The sequence below is a fragment of the Condylura cristata genome, unplaced genomic scaffold (genome assembly GCF_000260355.1).
Source record: "Condylura cristata isolate star-nosed mole 26May11 unplaced genomic scaffold, ConCri1.0 scaffold00020, whole genome shotgun sequence".
Classification (NCBI taxonomy): Eukaryota; Metazoa; Chordata; class Mammalia; order Eulipotyphla; family Talpidae; genus Condylura; species Condylura cristata.
Window position 1 is genome coordinate 1107519 of NW_004567121.1, and position 18801 is coordinate 1126319.

The 18801-nt window shown below is 42.3% G+C and overlaps 1 protein-coding gene across 2 annotated transcripts in view; it reads right to left on the minus strand.

The window, feature by feature from the left end:
* The window catches only part of MERTK (MER proto-oncogene, tyrosine kinase), a 69579-nt gene that overhangs the window by 18586 nt on the left and 32192 nt on the right, over nucleotides 1-18801 (minus strand). Inside the window, exons 6-12 of one of the 2 annotated variants that reach the window (XM_004686110.2) lie at nucleotides 18389-18572; nucleotides 14844-14995; nucleotides 5980-6133; nucleotides 3825-3978; nucleotides 2694-2779; nucleotides 857-952; nucleotides 395-475 (exon numbers count right to left, since the gene is read on the minus strand). In XM_004686110.2, coding sequence (XP_004686167.1) covers nucleotides 395-475; nucleotides 857-952; nucleotides 2694-2779; nucleotides 3825-3978; nucleotides 5980-6133; nucleotides 14844-14995; nucleotides 18389-18572 — 907 coding nt within the window. The remainder of the gene's footprint in view (nucleotides 1-394; nucleotides 476-856; nucleotides 953-2693; nucleotides 2780-3824; nucleotides 3979-5979; nucleotides 6134-14843; nucleotides 14996-18388; nucleotides 18573-18801) is intronic. The other variant, XM_012727653.1, reaches the window with a different exon arrangement.

Genomic DNA, 18801 nt, shown 5'->3' on the forward strand with positions numbered 1-18801 from the left:
TTCCTGAGGACCATACAACTATCCTCAAGGGGGAAATGGCCCTATCAAGATAGCCAGATCAGCCATATTGACTCCTGCAGCCAGGTGCTGCCCCCAAGTCAGCCCTGACTTGGATATGATGCCTTATTTCAGAGTCATCAGATTGGGGGGGGGGAGGCAGAGAATGGGAGAGAGGGAAAGAGTACGCAAGAGCAGTGTTACTGTCTCCAGTGTAAATATGTAAAGCGGGTATGGAGAATTCATCATAGTAACCTTCCCTCAATGACTTCTGGGTGGCCCTCTGACCCATCAGAGACTGAGCTCTAGACTGAGCTTCCTTACTGATGTCATGGAGCACCAGGACTGAGGCAGCTACCCACACCCAGAAGAATGGGTTTAGACAGTGGTAACTCACATTTCATGGTCTTCACTGCCACTTTCTGCAAGGTGCCATCTTGCTGATTAAGGCTGCCTTCCATCACAGACCCAAACTCTCCTGTGAAGTCAAACAACATCTATGCTGAGTCTGTGTAAAGTCTCCCCCACTGCAGAAATGCTGGTATGTCAGCACTGTTGTTTTTACTGGGCTGACAGCTGCCCACCTGCAGGCAGCTGGTTTGGGGAGGCCCCTGGGCAGATGCCACCCGTGCCTGAGCACCAGGGTGCAGGCTGGGTACCAGCCTCCTGCAGTCACAAGTTTGGTTGGCTCACACTGAGCTCATCACTCTAGAAGGTGATAAAATAATTCTGTTTTAGTTATAAACTAGAACTATTTGTATGATAACTTAAATCTACAAAATGGTGTTTTCTTTCACAAATGCACATTGTTAAGCTGCTTACCTTCTTACCTCAAATTGAAAAGGGTTAAATTGCTTACCTTCCCCTAGAATTTTCCCAAGAATGAGAAGGTTCCTGTCAATCACAACATCTTCTAGTTTATTTTGCAGTTCCTGGCTGACACCCAAGCTGCTCACTATAGCAGAGGACAGGGAAGGTATGAGTCATGGGTGCTGCCTTTATTTGAATACAAATAAAATTATGTATGAAGTCCTATAAAATTGTTAAACATTTGTTTCATTTGGTACGCATAACTCTTCTCCCAAAATGCCAGCAGTAACATATCACAGTTAATGAGCCACTATGATTAAAGTGAATAAAATGAACACTTCAGGGCAAGATTTGTTCTGACAGATTATAAAAATCAGAACCATCTCTCCCTCCTCATTGTGTAGCAGCAGCAGGCAGCAACCAGAGCTTTGCCTTGGACTTCAGGAGGTAGGATGATTAGTAACAGGTACTTGCTAGTGGAGTATTTACTATTATGCTCCTGACTCCTGCATATAGATGAGGACCAGGACCCTGGCACTTCTCTCTGCTGCCCCTGTCGGACTGGTGCAGGAATCATAGGAAACAAAACACACCACTCTTCTATATAGGGTATATGGAACTCCCTCATAATGGCATAGGAAATGCTAAACTGGGTACTCTGGAAGGGAAAACAGGATCTGTAACAAAGTCTAGACATGCATCACCCACGAATGTTACCAATAAGAGGCATTAGCCAGAGATGGAGGCCAATTCAATAACTAGTTGGCAAATGATTAGGTCTGTGCCATAGTAGGCACAAGAAAAAGTCTTTCAAAAGAAAAAAAAAAAAAAGGAGCTAACTAGAAACATTAGCTCTTTGAAAAAACATTTTATCCAAAAGTCCCTCCAATAAAGGAACCATCCAAAAGAAAAGTGTTTTAAATGCAAGAACAGAGACATAGAAAAGTCAAAACTGCTAGATCAGAATAACAACATCCCACATCAAGTGAGTTTTACTTCATAGCAATTTGTATTCCATCATTCCCGGGTCTATTTTGCTATTGTTAATGTTTTTGCTTTTTGGCAAACATCCCTAATCATGAATTTGATAATATTTGTACATACTTTCTGCACTGTTTCGGAAAGTATTCAAGAACACAGTTATCTGTTTATTACCACTCTCCAAGCTAGAAGGTTCTGTTCTCTGATTCAGCAAAACTCAAACCATAATTGTTATAAAGTATGTGGTCATATTGTTTGCTGAGCTGGTTGCCAGGAAAAAACAGGAAATCAGCTCTGACCTTAAGTCAGATGCTTTGCTGGTTCCTTCACACCACCGATCTCTACCCACAGCTTCTCCTATCATTTCACTAGAGTTCATGGCTAATGAGGCCTTAATTCCAGCTCCTTAGCCTCAGGCCCAGCACCAGATTTCCAGCAAACTGGCCAACACGGATGGATGTGACAATGTCTGACATGTATTTGTCCATTTCTGAAGATATTTTGGACCTTAAAAATATCCATTTCAGGCCCTCCCTGGTGGCGCAGTGGGTTAAAGCACAGCACTGAGAAGCTAAAGCCACTTCCACATGAGTTCGATCCCCGCCTGCCCCGGAGGTGACCACATGGCATGGCAGACCTCTCCTGACCAGCCGGCTGCTCCCCTCAGCAGTGTACTTCGTCGATCTGCCTGTTCTGCTCCCCACTCTGTCTCTGGTGAAGCCTCTCACCACCCCTGAGCATCTGGCCTGTACCCCAGTTCTGTATGCATAAATAAATAAATCTTTAAAAAAAAAAATATCCATTTCATCTCCTTTGACTCTTATTTTAGAAATCTCTCTATTTGTTCTTTCTTTGCTGTCAACTACTATAGTTTTTGCCAAAAAGAGAAATAAAAATCAACTTACAGGTGAGTTCAACAGCTCGCCGACAGAAGGATCTTTTTGCTATGTAATCAACGACTAATTCTGAATCCTCCTCTGTGAAGGCATTCCTGGGAAAGTAAAAACAAGGACTCAGGCTGCAAAGACAGGGTTGCAAAAGCAGGTGCTGACTTCCCAAGGGTTACTTGCCAAGCAGCGGCCTGTGGAAAGGGCTCTTCTATGATGAAGATATTTCCTACCTGAGACATATGTTTCTTTCCTAAAAATCTATTTTAGTAAGTTTATGAAGCTATATATGTATACATATGTGTAGATGTGTGTATATATACTATACGCATAAACACTATACTGTATGTATAGAGTATTTATATCAGTGTATAATATATATAAATAGATAAATACATGTATTTCTGTGCATACACACACACACACACATTCACATATAAAACATCTGTTTTATACCATCTAAAAAGATGAATTATCAAAAGCATAGAACAACCAAGAAACTCTGAATGGCCAAAGCTCTAACAATCTAAGCAACAAAATTAAGTAGGATTGGATTATAACCAATGTATAATCTCTCTACACATGTAATCTCTCTACATACATATATGTACACACCTTTATGCACATGCAAACACATACATACATCCATATGGGCCCAGGCTCCCTGAGGGTTCAGGAGCTTTGGCATCATTTTCTTGGTTCTGTTTTATTGAGCCTTTATGCTAGCTGATCTTAGGCAAAAAAATCTAGGAATTGTGTTGTATCAGTTCCAGTTCCAGCAAGGTTAACTATGAATTCCCAATGAATGATATAAAGTGCATTCTGCTTTTAATTTTTAAAGAGATCAACATATTAGACTCTGTGTCTCTTAATTATTAAGTCTGAAAGTCTCAATTTAGAATCATCGTATGTAGAATTGTAATGACTTTGGAGATCATTTAAAAATAGGTAATATGAGGATGGTTGAAAATGTTAGAAGGCTTGTTTCAATGACAGAACTGAAGCTGGAACCCGGGTGGCCTGAGTAAGGAAGCTGCTTGATCCGGGATACGCATGCTGGATACAGTAGTGGGGTCAACAGAAGAGACATTATCACCTGGCATAACAATGCTATCGGTGTCACTGGGGAATCTTAACTGGGAAACTTACCCAAACTTTGTCTCCTGGAATCTTTTTCTGATGGCCAGAGAGATGTATAAAATTAACCCAATCAAAACAAATCCACAAAAACAACCAAGGAGGATGACCACAGGATCTGTGTTGCCAGGTGCTGGGGTTGATGAGGGGGCAAACTCTACCCAACCTAGGAAAATAGCCACAGAGAGACAATCAGTTCAAAACATCTCTTTGGGTCGGGAAATACTGAGGAAGAATAGATAGTCAAAGTGTTAGAACTTAGCCCTTTCATATTTGGTGATCGACAAATGCAAGGAGTTCTCAGTGAAGAAAGACTTAAATAATCAATGGCAAACTCTCCTCACGTCTGTTATAAATGTAGAAGGAGTTGAAAAAAATGATGAAACAAATACTTATCTGGGACACTGAAATTGCAAACACTGGAAACACAGAGTTAAATGTTTTCTTAGTAACACATATGCAAAATAGTTTAAACAGTGCTTGCCTTTTGTAGTCATCATTGGTGATACAGAGAGAACACATTTTCCATGCCTTGGAGAATTGTTTGGATCAGCTTTCAGTGTTTTTATCCTTTGGGTTTTCAATATTGTAAACTATCTCTGAGAATTTCTTTGTATGGAGATTTTGGGGGTGACTTTCGTTGGAACATTGTCATACTTTCTGGCACATCACATCACTGGTGTGAGTAAGCGCACCTTCCCTGACTTCCCTGGCTACATATCTAGGTCTGTCAGATGGCAGAAGTAGCGATATGCCACAGACAGACGTTTCTCTTCACAGAAACTCCACAGATTTTCAGTTTTAATTTCATTTCCAACACTCACTTTTTCTCTTTCCTGCACTTTCATCTTTGCTCACTACCACTTTATGTCACATGGTGACAAGGAGGCAGTGCAGCCACTGCTTAGTCAGATGAGTGTGAACTGACAGACTTAGAATGGAGTGTAGTTATTGTTGCACATCTGTTACTGATAGAGTGAATTTACAGACAAAAGAGCCAGCAGCAAAGTTTATGCTTATGCAGTTAGTTAATAAATGATGATAACTCAAATTAGAACCATATTGCTGGGGAACTCGTGTTATTATATATTTAACTCAATAATGGAACTGAGATGTATGCATATTGGAACGGTGCAAAGCACAGATTTCCAAAGCAGTAAAGATTTTTAAAATGTTGACAGGTTTTTTTGTTTGTTTATGGGAAGAAAGCTTCAACTCTGAGTTTTGTTTTTTTTTATAACAGTTTATTTTTACATCATTTTGTACATTTTTTTTCAACTCTGAGTTTTTAAGATGTGCCTTTAGAATCAGAATCTTATGTCTTTGAATATCATCTATCAGGTAGACATGCCTTGTGTTACCCATTATCAGTTCTTAATGTCTTCCAGGGACAGTCAGTGGGCTGCAGGAACTCTAATGAGACTCCAGTTCAGCAAGAAAAAGGAGCACATATTTGAAGGTTGCTGACAGATGGAAAGAAACTCAGTGATCTGCTCACAAGTCCAATCTGCATTGGGTACAAATGCCATATTGGCAAGAATATATAATTGTACAAGTCTCACTGATATAAATGCCCATGCAGGGGATGTATGAGCTAATTCAATCTACGGAGGGAGGGGGAGTGCAGAGTAGAATAAAGGCCACTCCAGGTGTCCATGTACAGCATCTGGACCACCTGGCCAGTGTGATGGCACCTGCCAAAGTTCCCTCCAACATACAAAAACCCGCAGGCAGAGCTGGGTGGTTAGCTCAGCAAGCCCAGCACTGTCTCAGGCCAGCTTCTAGAGGACATATTTCCCTATTCTGTACTGATGAGTCATGAAGCACATTACCAAAGGCTTGAGTGGGTAACTACAGGGCAAGCAGCTATACCACTGCCCTGAAATTCAGTCACGTACATGTCGTTGAAACTAATTCAGTAGGCCAAGCCAAGCTTAGTATTCTGAAAGGACCACTTTCCCTGGTAAGTTATTACTATTGATAGTAATAATAGTGGGTGTTGGTTGCTTTGACACATGTCATCATATCAACCATCTTCATTGTTGAAAAGATCCCACTTGGTCTTTATTTTTCATTCTTAAACCAGCTTCCATCCTACCAGTCAGCCTTTCACATCTGGGCTTGCCTGGACTGACACGTTCTATCAGTGACAAGGACCCCCTCTTACCATGTGCAGGGATGAATATTTTCACTGGGTCACTGAAAGGCCCAACTCCCCCTTTTGTGATGGCTGCGATCCTCACTGTGCATGTGGCATTGTGGACTTGAATCGAAATCTGAGCTTGACTGTCGTTCTGGCCAACTTCTTCAGAGAACTCCTTCTGGGGGCACAGAGGAAAGGGAAGGAAGTGAAATACTGAAGAGAAGTGAAATACTGAGGGGTACATTGCTTGCTGCCTACAGCTCCTTCAATCTGTCCCACCCACATCCTAGGGAAGTGCAATGCACTGCCATGTATCCCTTTCTCATTCAGGCCACAGCCAATGGAACCTAAAGGTTGGCGAGGGTCAGGATGGGCTGGCAGCCACTGCACGGGGGGGCCTCAGTCCACTAGGGCAGCAGCCACTGCACAGGGGGGTCTTGGTCTACTAGGGCTGGGAGGCCATGGCACCTAAAATGGTCAATGATGAAGCCTCTGGAGAGAGGATGCATGTAGCTGCTGTGTCCACACTGATGAGAGCAACACTGGTTCCTCCAAACCCCCTTGGGCCCCCTGCTGTGATGGCCAGGAACCATCCTATACCCTATGCCCGCAGCCAACCTCTCCTGAGCCAGCCTGAGTGGGCCCCTGCTCCTGGCAGTTGTAAGAGTTTTGACTAAAGCCTACACTTAGGAGGGTGCTGACCTTAGTTATTTTTTCCCAGTGAGACAGGTGCATGGTTTGCTCAGTTTTCACTTCAGTGTGGAATATAAAGCAACAAAACATCATGTGGCCTCTCCCCTACCTGGGGCCCCTGCAGCAGTGTGCTATGGCCTCTCTATGCACCTAAGTGCGTAAATGACTTGGATAAGGTGCTCCTACACATGACAGCCTTGAGACAATGACCCACATCATGAGGTGGCCAGGGACACTTCAGTAACCACTGACTGATTGTGTGGCCAAAGTCCAAGACGGTCTGGAAGTAGCTCGAAAATTACACCAAGCACCTGCACGGGAAATTCTTCATGGCTGAAGCGTCCTCCCCTGTTCCCGATATGACTACATCCTTTCATCCCTTTGAAGCCCTGTTCCCCATGAGGATGAATACCTTTTGTTTCCCCTGGACTCCATTTCTCCTGCCACTGTATTCATAATCAAGCATGCTTGTTCACTGTTACTCAATAAACAGCTGAGGGCTGTTTACTGGACAGCAGGGTCTTGCCTTACAAACCTGCTCCCCACTCCTCTCTCAGTCATGCCCCCCGGGACATGACAGTGGGTGTCAGAGGGCAGGGGCCAATCAGTGGGCTGAAGGGGCCAACTGTATGGTATTTTTATTTATAGTGATAGACACCTAAAAACTACATAGTATTATATGACAATGTTACTTTGATTACAAAAATAGAGGAAATTTGTTTTTGGGAAAAAAAAAAACAAAAACAGAACTAATGTCCTTACACTTTCCTCTTTGCATCCAAACCTGCACTAGAATGATATTCTCTAGATTAGAAAACTAGTTTTGTGTTTGGGCTTTTCAAGTGGGCACTGTAGAGGCAGAGAAGGCTGAAATGACACCCTTGAACATGTCTTTTCTTTGAATTCCTGAGGTATGATTACACAGAGGGAAATATCACACCGTGTGGAACACGGGGGTCATGGATTACCAGTGAACAGGAGGGGCCTTGGTTTGGGTGGTAGCTCTAGATCCTGGTCACTCAGTTTCATGATGGTCAGTTTACTACGGGTACAGGGAACTCAGCCTTTCCAGAGAGGGAGCAGTACAGACGCGTTGAGGTCACCTCCCTAGCGGGAGCTGATCTGATCTGGAACACACACACAGGCCAACTGCCTATTCCTTATTCAGCAAGTTTTCATTTTCACCAATTCAAGTCCATATCCCCAAGGATTTAAAATCTAAAAGCATTTTCAGGTAATGAAATCAGATTACACCATGATATCTGATTACCACTTTACTCAAAAGAAAACATGTTGGACCTTGCCTGTTGCTTAAAGTAATAACACATCTGTGGAAATGCAATTTCTGTTTGTCATGTAGAATCAGAGTGAGGCAACAGAGTGGTATTTATTTTCAGTGATCAAAAGACTTTAATATCTCCAACTCTGAAAGAAGCCACAAATAATTACAAGTGTATTTAAGAATATGACCTATTTAATTGCCTCAAAGAATAGTAGCACTCAACGGGAAAGGTAGGTTTCTGTTCTTGCTACAACGCGGTAACCTATCCAAAATGACTTCAAATTCACAGGCATGGCTGCAAAACTCACACTGTTTTCTGCTGTCATGTCCTGTTCTTATTTTTCTCTCCTAAAAGGTCACACTATGGAGTCTGAATGAGAAACGATGTGTAAAAAAGAAATCCATGGGCATCTGGGAGACAGCAGTGGGCTCTGAGGAGGACTGGCTTAAGAGTCAGCCAGACCTGGATGCTTATCCCAAGCCGCCAATTCCAAGCTCTGTAACTCTGGGCAAATTACTCAACATCCCTGAACTGTAATTTCCTCAAATGTAAATTGAGAAAAATAGTATCTTTGTTCTTATTATTATTTTATATATTAAATTTTTTTTTTTTTACCTCAGTTGTAGTCCCCATGGACTTCCCACCACCACTTCACCCATAGTCCTGTGTGCTCTTCCCACCAGTTTTGATCCTGTTCCCTTCTGCTCCCCTGTAGAATATTTCTAGTTCATAGTTGTTAGTTGATGCTTGTTTTTACTTTATTACTTTCCCCCCTTACACTCCTGCTATGAGTGAAACCTGTATTTTTCTTTTTCTTTCTGGCTTATTTCACTAAACACAATCCATTCTAGCTCCATCCATGTCGCTGCAAATGGCATGAGTTTATCTTTGTTGATTGCTGAGTAATAGAGAATAATGTATGTTGCTGCAAATGGCATGAGTTTATCTTTGTTGACTGCTGAGTAATAGAGAATAATGGTATCTTTCTTATAGTGTTTTTGTGAAGTGTAAATGAGTTCCTTTATGCAGAATACTTTGTTCACAGTCTGGCCAACTGTGGCTATTACAGTGTCTACAGCTCTACTGTACCTTTAAGGGGCTATGTTTGGGGCTTTTCCCCCACACACATTTAAAATGCTTCACAGAGTTGAACTTGTGGAACTGTTCACATCTCTGACAAAATAATTAAGCGTATTTGGCCCGTTCATGCAGTTCACCTCCATTGTAGGTTTCTTCTCCAGGCAAAAATAACATCTTTGAATTTCAGAAGTATTTCAGACCCCTACATGGCTTATTTCTTTTTCCTCAGAATGACACCAGCTCAAATGCCCTGTCCTCTTTTGATAATGAGTAGAGGGAGGAAGGAGGACGAGGCCACATGCCAACTCCCTAGCTGGTTTAGATTTCACACATCGAGCCCATGGGCCATCAGTGTCACTATATTCAAGGTCATGTATTCAGATGGAGAAAAGGAGCACAAGAACAGCTCTAACTTCAAGGAGAACAGTGTGCGTGCACCCGATCTTTGGATTTTGAGCCTTGATTTAGAAAGCAAAGGACGTCAAGAAAAATAGAACAAAAACAAAACAAAACAAAAAAAACCACACCAACATCTTCAAGATATAATCAAGGTTCAGAGAGTAAATAGCAGAATATCAGGAGTTCTTTAGCCTGAAAGTGATAAAACAAACAGTTGTGGGATATCAAAAGTATAAACTTTGAAAACTAAGTTTTCAACGTAATTGCAATAATCCATCCAAAGTCCACATCAAAAATAATTTCTGAACCTACTCAAAACAACACTACGATGAGAGGAACAAGTGGGGATATCTTCCAGAAGTACCCAAGCTTTGCATAAAGATATAGCTTTCATAGCATCTTTCAACAAACAGAATAAAAGGACAACGTCAGGGGTATAGCTGTGCCTTGCTCATAATCTGCTCAAATGAAAGGAGTTCAGAAACTGAGGAAACCGAGGTGGTGGAGTGAAATCATCGCAGGTTTCACTTTGGCCACAAGATCCCTCCCAGGGTTGGCTTTTCTTCAGTGTTTGTTTTTGTCTCTTCTTGTGGCTCATGAACTTCAGAGTGAGCCTCATCAGAGAATGTTATCCAGCGAAGTCTGCCACCGAGTCTCTTGTTGTCACAAGACCTCGATGATGCACATGGCACAGCTGAGTACAGTGCAATGACCTTCTCCCTGGGATGACCCAGCATCTCCAAGGAGGTAATGACTGGAAAGGTCATAACCATCACTGTGGCCCTATTGTTCTCAGCACAGAAGGGACCGTCTGAACAAAAGGCACCGAGCACAAACAGCATGGCTGAGTGTTGATGGCTTTCAGGGAAGCAGGCTCTCCAGCTGCATCAGCATACGGTTTCCTAACTCCCACCCTTCAGCACGCCTCAGAGTGAGAGGACCATCTGAAAGCAGTGACCTCACCCACCCCAGGGGAGTAGAACGACCTGCAGCTGGTGCTCATAATCACCAAACTGGAATATAGTTATGGAATCTCCATGCATCCATAGTAAGAATTTAGCATTATAAAAAAGAGCTTTGTTCTAAGAAAGACATTTGATTGCCTTGACTCAGTGAATGTGGGAATGCAGTTAGTTAATAGACACCTGCACAAATGCCTTGGGCGAAGACCAGGAAATGAGAGATCTCTCATAGTTACAACACTTCAGCAGGGTTTTGACTGGTACAAGTAACCTGTTCTCATTTACTGAGGCAAGAAAAGAAGAAGAAATAATCCCAATTATCCTTTCAAAAATCAGATGTTTCAATAACAGCTGGATGATGTGAGTTTGAAAATGACCACAGTGGCTTGGATGCCAATAGTGAGTGCAGTAGTTCACCTTCCTGCCAAGAAGCTGTGATCCGTTGTACACTAGCCCATACAAGAGCTACTGGGATGCTCAGATATGATCTGTCACCAGGGCACATCAATTAGGAGTGTGACAATACAAAAGAAACATGCTTTCCATGATGGTAGCAAAGAGCGTAGCCCAGAAAAGAGCTGGGCATCCGACCTTCCTCAGAGACTCCACGTCACAAGGAAGTTGGTGCACTTCAATCCTCTGCCTTTCCCGAGTAGGAAGGGGACCTGTGTGGGTGCCCACCCACCCAACCACACCCAGGCATCACCACCCAGCTGCTTGCCCTATTATGTCTTTGTCCCAATGTTCATATCATAAGAGTGATCTTTAAGACCTCATAGCAATTAAAACTGGACATCCTTCTGGGCTTGACTAGAGTCACTCCTAAGTCCTATCCACAGAAAAGGCAGTATCTGGTGCTTAGGGAGGTTGCTCTTTTCTTGGCTCAGTTTACCCCATCGGGAATCAGACTGTTGAAAGCAGCAGGTGATAGAAATACCTGCTATTTCACACACCACTCCCTGCTTCTTGTTTGCTATTGTGAAAAAGCATTTCATTACAGAGCTCTACATTAGTGTTAGTAAGATACTAATTTACATTAGAAAGTCCTTACTGAACACAGAGGATCTTGCCAATCTAAGATGGTAAGGCAGGATTAGCTGACATTCTGTTGACCACCAAGTTCCAAGCACAGACTGATAGTCAATACACATTTGTTGAAAACTGTGATTGTTAATTTTATGTGTCAACTTGCCTCAGTCACGGTACCCAGATATCTGGTCAAACGTGAGTTTAGATATTACAATGAAGGTATCCGTAAAGTGATAGTAACACTAAACAGTATATTTTGAGTAAAGCCTCATCCACTTACCTAAAAGTTTTAAGAGAAAAAGACTTGAGGTGCTGCCAGCAGGGGTGCACCATCAATTTTTGCCTCTCTCTCAGCCTGCTAGTCTCATCTTCGGATCAGCACCATGAGCCAATTTCTTAAAATAAATCCCTTGGCTGGGTCCTCCCTGGTGGCGCAGCATTGAGAAACTAAAGCCACTTACGCATGAGTTCGATCCCCGCCTGCCCCGGAGGTGACCACATGGCGCGGCAGACCTCTCCTGACCCGCCCGCTGCTCCCCTCAGCAGTGTACTTCGTCGATCTGCCTGTCCTGCTCCCCACTCTGTCTCTGGTGAATCCTCTCACCCTCCGCATCTCTGGCCTGTACCCCAGTTCTGTATGAATAAATAAATAAATCTTTAAAAAAAAAAATCCCTTGGGGGCCCTTCCTTGTGGGACAACGGGTTAAAGCACAGCACTACAAAGCTAGCAGCAGCCACTTCAGCATGAGTTCAATCCCCCCCCACCTGCCCCGGAGGTGATCCACATGGGGAAGCAGACCTCTCCTGTCTCGCCTGCTGCTCCCCTTGCCCAAAGCGTACTTTGTCAGTCGGCCTGTTCTGCTCCCCACTCTATCTCCCCACTCAATCCTCTCACTGTCGCTGCTCCTCTGGCCTGCACCCCAGTTCTGTATGTATAAATAAAGAAATCTTTTACAAAAAATAAATCTCTTCTTCTGCCTCCAATTCTCTCTCTAGACATTCTCCTCTCCCTCCAACCTCTTCTTCTCTGTTCCTCTGGAAAATCCTGACTAATATGCCAGTGATGTAAGTGGCTTGGTGGGTCACTGATCTTCGGACCACAGATAGTCCCTCTTTTCTAACACTGCCGTCTTGATTTTCCTTGGGAATGCTCTTCCTTGCACCTCAGTCCAGGTTTTTGTCTGGCAGCCATGTTGAGAGAAAGAGCCTCTGACCTGGAACTGAGTATACAGTGAGAGCCAATTTGAAAGGGAGAGACCAACTTTGATGACATCACAAGTGAACCTGGATGCAGCTGAGCTGAAAGCCAGCCTGACTCAGCATTCCCAGGTATAGGTATGGGAGCCACTTCTGGAACGCATCTGTTCTCGCCTATGTTGCTTTTTTGTGGGATAGAGAGGGTGTAGCCTGGTAATGGCAGAACCAGGTGCTGTTATTGGTTTGGATATGGACATACAGATCTAACCTAAAACACCCAAGAGGTAACTCATAATCTCTTATTTTTGAAGATATCATAAAGAATTGACTTTCTCATGCACACAGGTCTCTGAATAGAGACATCAAATACATACATTGTAAGGGAAAGCAGGAGGCATTTTATGACATATTTTTAGTCAGTAGCCAAACTTCCAAAATGGCTAAATAGCTAGTGTTGATATTAATCTGTCAGTGATAAAGGCCTTAGGAAGTAAATGATTTCCTTGCAGGCTGTTATAGAGATAAGCTATGTTCTACAGTTTCCAGCTTTTATGGCCAGAGCACAGACCCAGATGTGTATATGACAAATCGCCTTTGAGGTCTACTCCATGGCTGACCCCAAATATATATGCGGAAAATGATCAGGGATCATTCTAAATTAGGTGGCCTATTTCCCCAAAAGTTAGAGAAATAAAAGAATCCTAAGATATTTTCCTTCAAAGGGCCATTTTGTCCAGGGAGGTTAGTTGAGGAAAGAAAGAGTTGAACAAGAAATGCTTGGCTCCCTGCTGATTTCTAGCGATAAAGACCGTGGAGGCTTACTGGATGACAGCAGTTTGTCTTCAGGTCTGGGGGTGCCCCTTGTGTCACCCTGGATCTTTTCACAATCAATGTACTTCTCTTTGGAAAATATAGGTTTTCACTAAAATGCACGAATTATCTTAGTATGTACTGGGCTTATTAACTTTTTAAACTGAATTAATATATAATTATTTTAATTTTGAGTATGGAAATATGAACAGGTACATCCATAACAATCAAAGCTGAGACTCGATAATGCCTTTTTGAATTAAGGTGAGACTGGTTTATAACGCTGTGTGAGTCAGGGGTTCAGCTTCTCACCTCCCAACCACACAAACACACCACTCCTACCCCCCAAATGTCCAGTCACAATTCACCACTCAGCGCCCGACTCCTTCCACTAGTCTGATTACCCCCTTCTCCTCTGGTTGTCACCACTCTGTTAGGAGACGTGATGATTTTAAGAGAGTAACGGTGACCAAAAAAATTGGAAGACTGTTACCATGGGTGATGGCAGCAAATGGAATTAAATTTTTTTTTTTAATTAAAAGAATGGTCATTTGGAAAAAACACCAGTGTACCCCTCCCCCAATCATATTATACGGGTCATGGAGGGGCTGTCCAGCCTAGCATCCTCCGTTCATTCTCAAAGACACTTTGGAGAGAGTGGCGGAGCAAGGGGCTGAGCTACCTGGGCATCTGGCTATACGCTTGGATGGCCAGAAGGCAGATGTGACGGTTACGCTTCGTAATAAACTCAATTTTCTCATTTGTAAAAGAACACAATTAATAAGCCATCTTCATAACAGCTAACTCTCAAATCATACTCCTGGGTTCACGATTTTCGCTGGCTCCCTGCCATCTGCCAAATTCTCCCTGACATCTTGGCCTAACTTTCAGATGCTGCATACTTGGGCCATGACTCATGTTTCAGGCCTTTGACTAAGTCACATTCCCCCAAAGTCGTTATATTATGCCATCTCATGTGACCATTTCCCATCAGAAACTCCTCAATCTTTACCTGTCAAGATTATTCCCAGCCCAGCTCAAGAGCCATCTGCAGGTCCAGGCAGTCTGCCATAGGCCCAGCATCCTGTACAGCCTTGCTCAGCATGCAAAACAGCCAGGCTTCTCCATCCCTTGAGCTTGAGCCACTTGGGGGCTGCTCACAGAGCATGAAGTGTCAAGTGGCTGCATCAGGAAGACCATGCACCCTCACAGAGCCTGGGCTTGTTTGCTGCTTGCTGCAAAATGGCCAAGTTCTTGGTTCTGGGACCCTCAGGGACACAATTAACTGGGCTCAGTGCATAGCATCGTGGAGCCTAGTGCACCTTCACCCCCAACTCAGTCTTACCAGGTCTTGTCACTACAAACTGAAAGCTTCTGGAACAGTCTTATACAGTCAAATCAAAGCAAGGATGCAGCCTTTCAGGTTCAGACTTACGGAAGTCCCCGCACTCTGCCACACGTGGGATATACGGTAGCCCACCAGCTCCCCATCCTGCCGCTTAATCGGAGGCTGGATCCATCTGACGTCCAACTTATTACTAGATTCATTCAGAAACATTGTGATGTTCGAAGGTGCTGTTGAAGGGGCTACAAAAGAAAAATGAGGGAAGGCTGAAGAACCCCATGAAAAATACAGAGATACGTTCTTTTCTTTGCATTTTGATTATCTGGTTTTTGAACACTCCGTGGAAAAGTCACTCAAATGACTCTGAGATTAGTAGAGATTTTCACTCCATTTTCAATTAAAATGTTTGTATAATAAGCACTTTTCAAACTGAAATCACACAGAAGAGGGAGGGAGGGAGGGAGGGAGGGAGGGAGGAAATGGTGGTATTCAGGGAATCCTGCTAGGAAGCAAAGCAGATACAGCTTGAACAGGGTTTTTCCAATGAAACGCCTGGGGCAGAGTGGACAAGGCTGAGTGGCCACTGGGTGTATGTATTTGAGAGGCCCAAAACGGGGAACAGTCAATCAATCACTGTTCTCTCATTATTGAAGATCAGAGGTCACATGTTAATTACTGAGATGTCAAAATGTAGAATTTACTACTTTTAAAATGAACAATATACAATATAAGAAGTAAAATAAAATATTAATGAAGTTGGAAGATAAAGTCTGCGGTTTACAGGAAATTCTGTGCAATTTATGTCAAAATGGCAAAAAATACCCTCACAAGGTCACAGGAACAACTTTTTCCAGAGAAAAATGTGTGTGTGTATGTACACACATATATGTGTATTTGTATAAAAAAATTTGGGAAATTGGTTAAGGTCATTGATACTTTCTTATTTGGGAAGAAGAAACTTGACTGTTTTCCATTAAAACTGAAAATAATATGCGTTTAATTCTGCATTTTATTTATAGGGATAAATGTGATAGTCAAAATTATCATATATTTTGATATATTTTCATCGCCTTCTTAGCGCAATGGGCAACGCGTCAGCCTCATATTTTCATATATTTTCTAATGTAATACTTATTACCAGTGAAAAGAACTAATGGGGAAAATTCAAATTGCACAAAAGGTATTACTGTGATCCATTTTAGAAATAAACAAGTGCTTGATATTTAGAATAAATTAAAACACCTGTGATAACACATGCTGGACTACTGCCTGTAGTTGTTATTTAGGAGAGGTTTGAGGAGCAGCAATCATGATGTCAAGTGAATTTCAGCTTAGGAAATGTCATATAATTGAAGTTATGCCTATGATTCACATACTTTCAAATCTGTTGTAGATTTTTTATGAGGAAACAAGGCCAACTCAAGGTATCTTTATATTCTAAGAATTTCATGAAAACTCTTGAAGTTGGCAATATGATTAGTAAAATAAAATATTCATTAGAATTAGAAATGAATCAAGTAAATCTCCAAGAAAACAGAATAAAAAGTCAAAGGGGTCAGAAAACTGAGGAAGCAATTGAAGAGATCCAACAGCTGTTTAATATAATTTCTGGAAAGAAAACAGCACATTTTCAAAGAAAAAAAGGTTAAGAGTAATTTTCAAAACAGAAGCACTTGCTTGTTTCCAGATTATCATTCCCATGATAATGACTGAAACAAATTTTACTTCATAGCTCATCACAACTCTATGATTTTAAAAAATATTTTTACAAACTAAAAAATAGTTCACCTAGACAATACGAGTGGTAAAGTTCTTCAGAATTCTTCAACCTATGAAGTTGAAAACCAGTGCAGAAATACTTTTAAAATCTTGAGGGAAAATAATTTCCAGTGTAAAATTCTATACTAGGAAAAATTACCAGTCAGCTATCACATAAAGACATGCCAGCTGTGACGGTTTTTATTTTTCACACATATTCTCTCAGGAGTTAATTGAGGATATTTTCCATGCAAGTGAGGGAGTAGAGCAAGAAAGACAAATGCTCAGAAGAAGACAATGGAAGCACTGGATGATTCTGGAGAAAGACAGGATAAGAACCACATGAAAGAATTAGCGATAACGCCAGTGTGTGAGCTTCATGCAGTGCTCGGAATCATTCTCTAACCTGTTCTAACCAACGAGACCGAGAAGTCTAAGGATTTCTTGTGGCGTGCAGTAGGTTCTTGCTGAAGTTCAGTCACCTTCACAGGAGGGCAGGGTGTAGCACACCCAGCAGCATTGCCCTTGCTGGTGTGGGTTTCCCTCATAAATGAGCTTTTCATAAACTTTGCTTGGTTCACCCATAATACCCTGGTGAATTCCTTCTTCTAGGGGGTCTCTAGACCCCCATATTTTGGGGGCTCTGAAACAGCAGGAATTACTGTCTTTCTCATTTTCATTAACCACTTCAGTAAATTTCTCCTCCAGAGTCAAAGACCAAGCAAAGCAAAACTCAAACCTCTCAATCAGGCCATTGGGAGGGATTGTTTGTTGGAGTCCAGCTCCAACTATTGAGGTGTCTGGAGGCAAGACAGGCAGGACCCTAAGGTGGGAAGGCATCAGTGAGAGGAGATTCCTAAAAAGGGGAGAAAAGGAGAAAAAGGGGAAAGGGGAGCGAGGAAGACAAGGGAGTCGGAGTTGGGTGCAAGTCTTCCTGCTCTGCCTTCAGCAGAGGTTTATTTTATACATTACGAGCAAGCAGTGGGATGACATCAGTACATGAACTGGGCTGAGAGATTACAATCATCTTTTTTTCTAAGAACAATTTAGGGTTGTATTGCCCTTTAGCTGAGATATAACATTCTAAAATCAATCAAGGTTAAAAACAGGTACATAGGTGCACAAAGTTTATGACTAATATTACTATAGTGGAGATCAACTAAGATAGAAGTCCCTTAAACCTTATCTACTACTTAATGGGTTTTTGTTTTTCTACCTGAGATAGCCTGGGAGGCAGGAAGAGGAAATTCCTTGCAAGTCAGATCTCTGAGTAGGAAACATAGGTGAATTTCCTTATCTAAAGACTACATAGTAGAATCCTGAAAAACTAGCGAGAAGACTTTTGTGGATTCATTTAAGGTGTAGCAGGTAGAAAACTTGACTAGTTTAAAAACAGGCAACCTGGATGAATTTCCACATCTAAAGGCCAAACAATAAGAAGTTTGAGTAATTCTTTAGAAGCTGAATAGAAGGCTAGGTGAGATAATAGAATGATAAGATTTGGGTTTTCCTCCAACAGGCAGCGAGAGTGTGAGGGCGACTTTGCAAAAACAGCCCTTTGCTTTTTATTTATCAGTCAGTAGTCAGGTCACTTGACTTCAGGGGAATTTTTCACCCTGGTGCAGTGCTTGCTTGTCAGGGCAGACAGGCCTTATGCAGCTGAGGCAGCCAATTGTAAGCTGAAAGTTGCTCAGAATATTTTGATATTATGATTATACAAAAAGGGAGGTCATAACATAAGTTAGTGTGGAAAGTCTGATGTTTCAGAGCAACTCCCCTCCATCCATACCATGTCTGACGACAGAGGTTGCATAGCTTGTGTCAATTGTTTAGTAACATGTAATCAGGGCAATAGTCATTCTAACCCCAGGAATTACCTCCTTCAGTTGTGCTGGCCAGAATCCAAGGGCTCAGTGCAGACCATCCGATTTCATTCGAGCAGGAAACACTGATGCTGTAATTGGCCAGAGCTTGCAGCTGCTCAATTTGATAGAGTTGTGGTGAAGCAGAGGTGTTAAAAGTCATGACTGAACCATTACTCATTGGATCAACTTCCTTTACCTACATTAAGAGTAAAATTGTGAATCAAGCATTAGTGGTGGGGTGTAGCAGTGGGCACGCACGTATGCAGTAAACATGGTCCTTCCTCTGCACGAAAGGGGTGGGAGGCACTTATTTCCTCTCAGGTTACACACAGATTTTCCCACCAACACTACTGTATGCTTGCTATGCATGCTACTTGAACAACAATTGAGGACCTGAGGTAACACAGCAAATAATTATACTAATT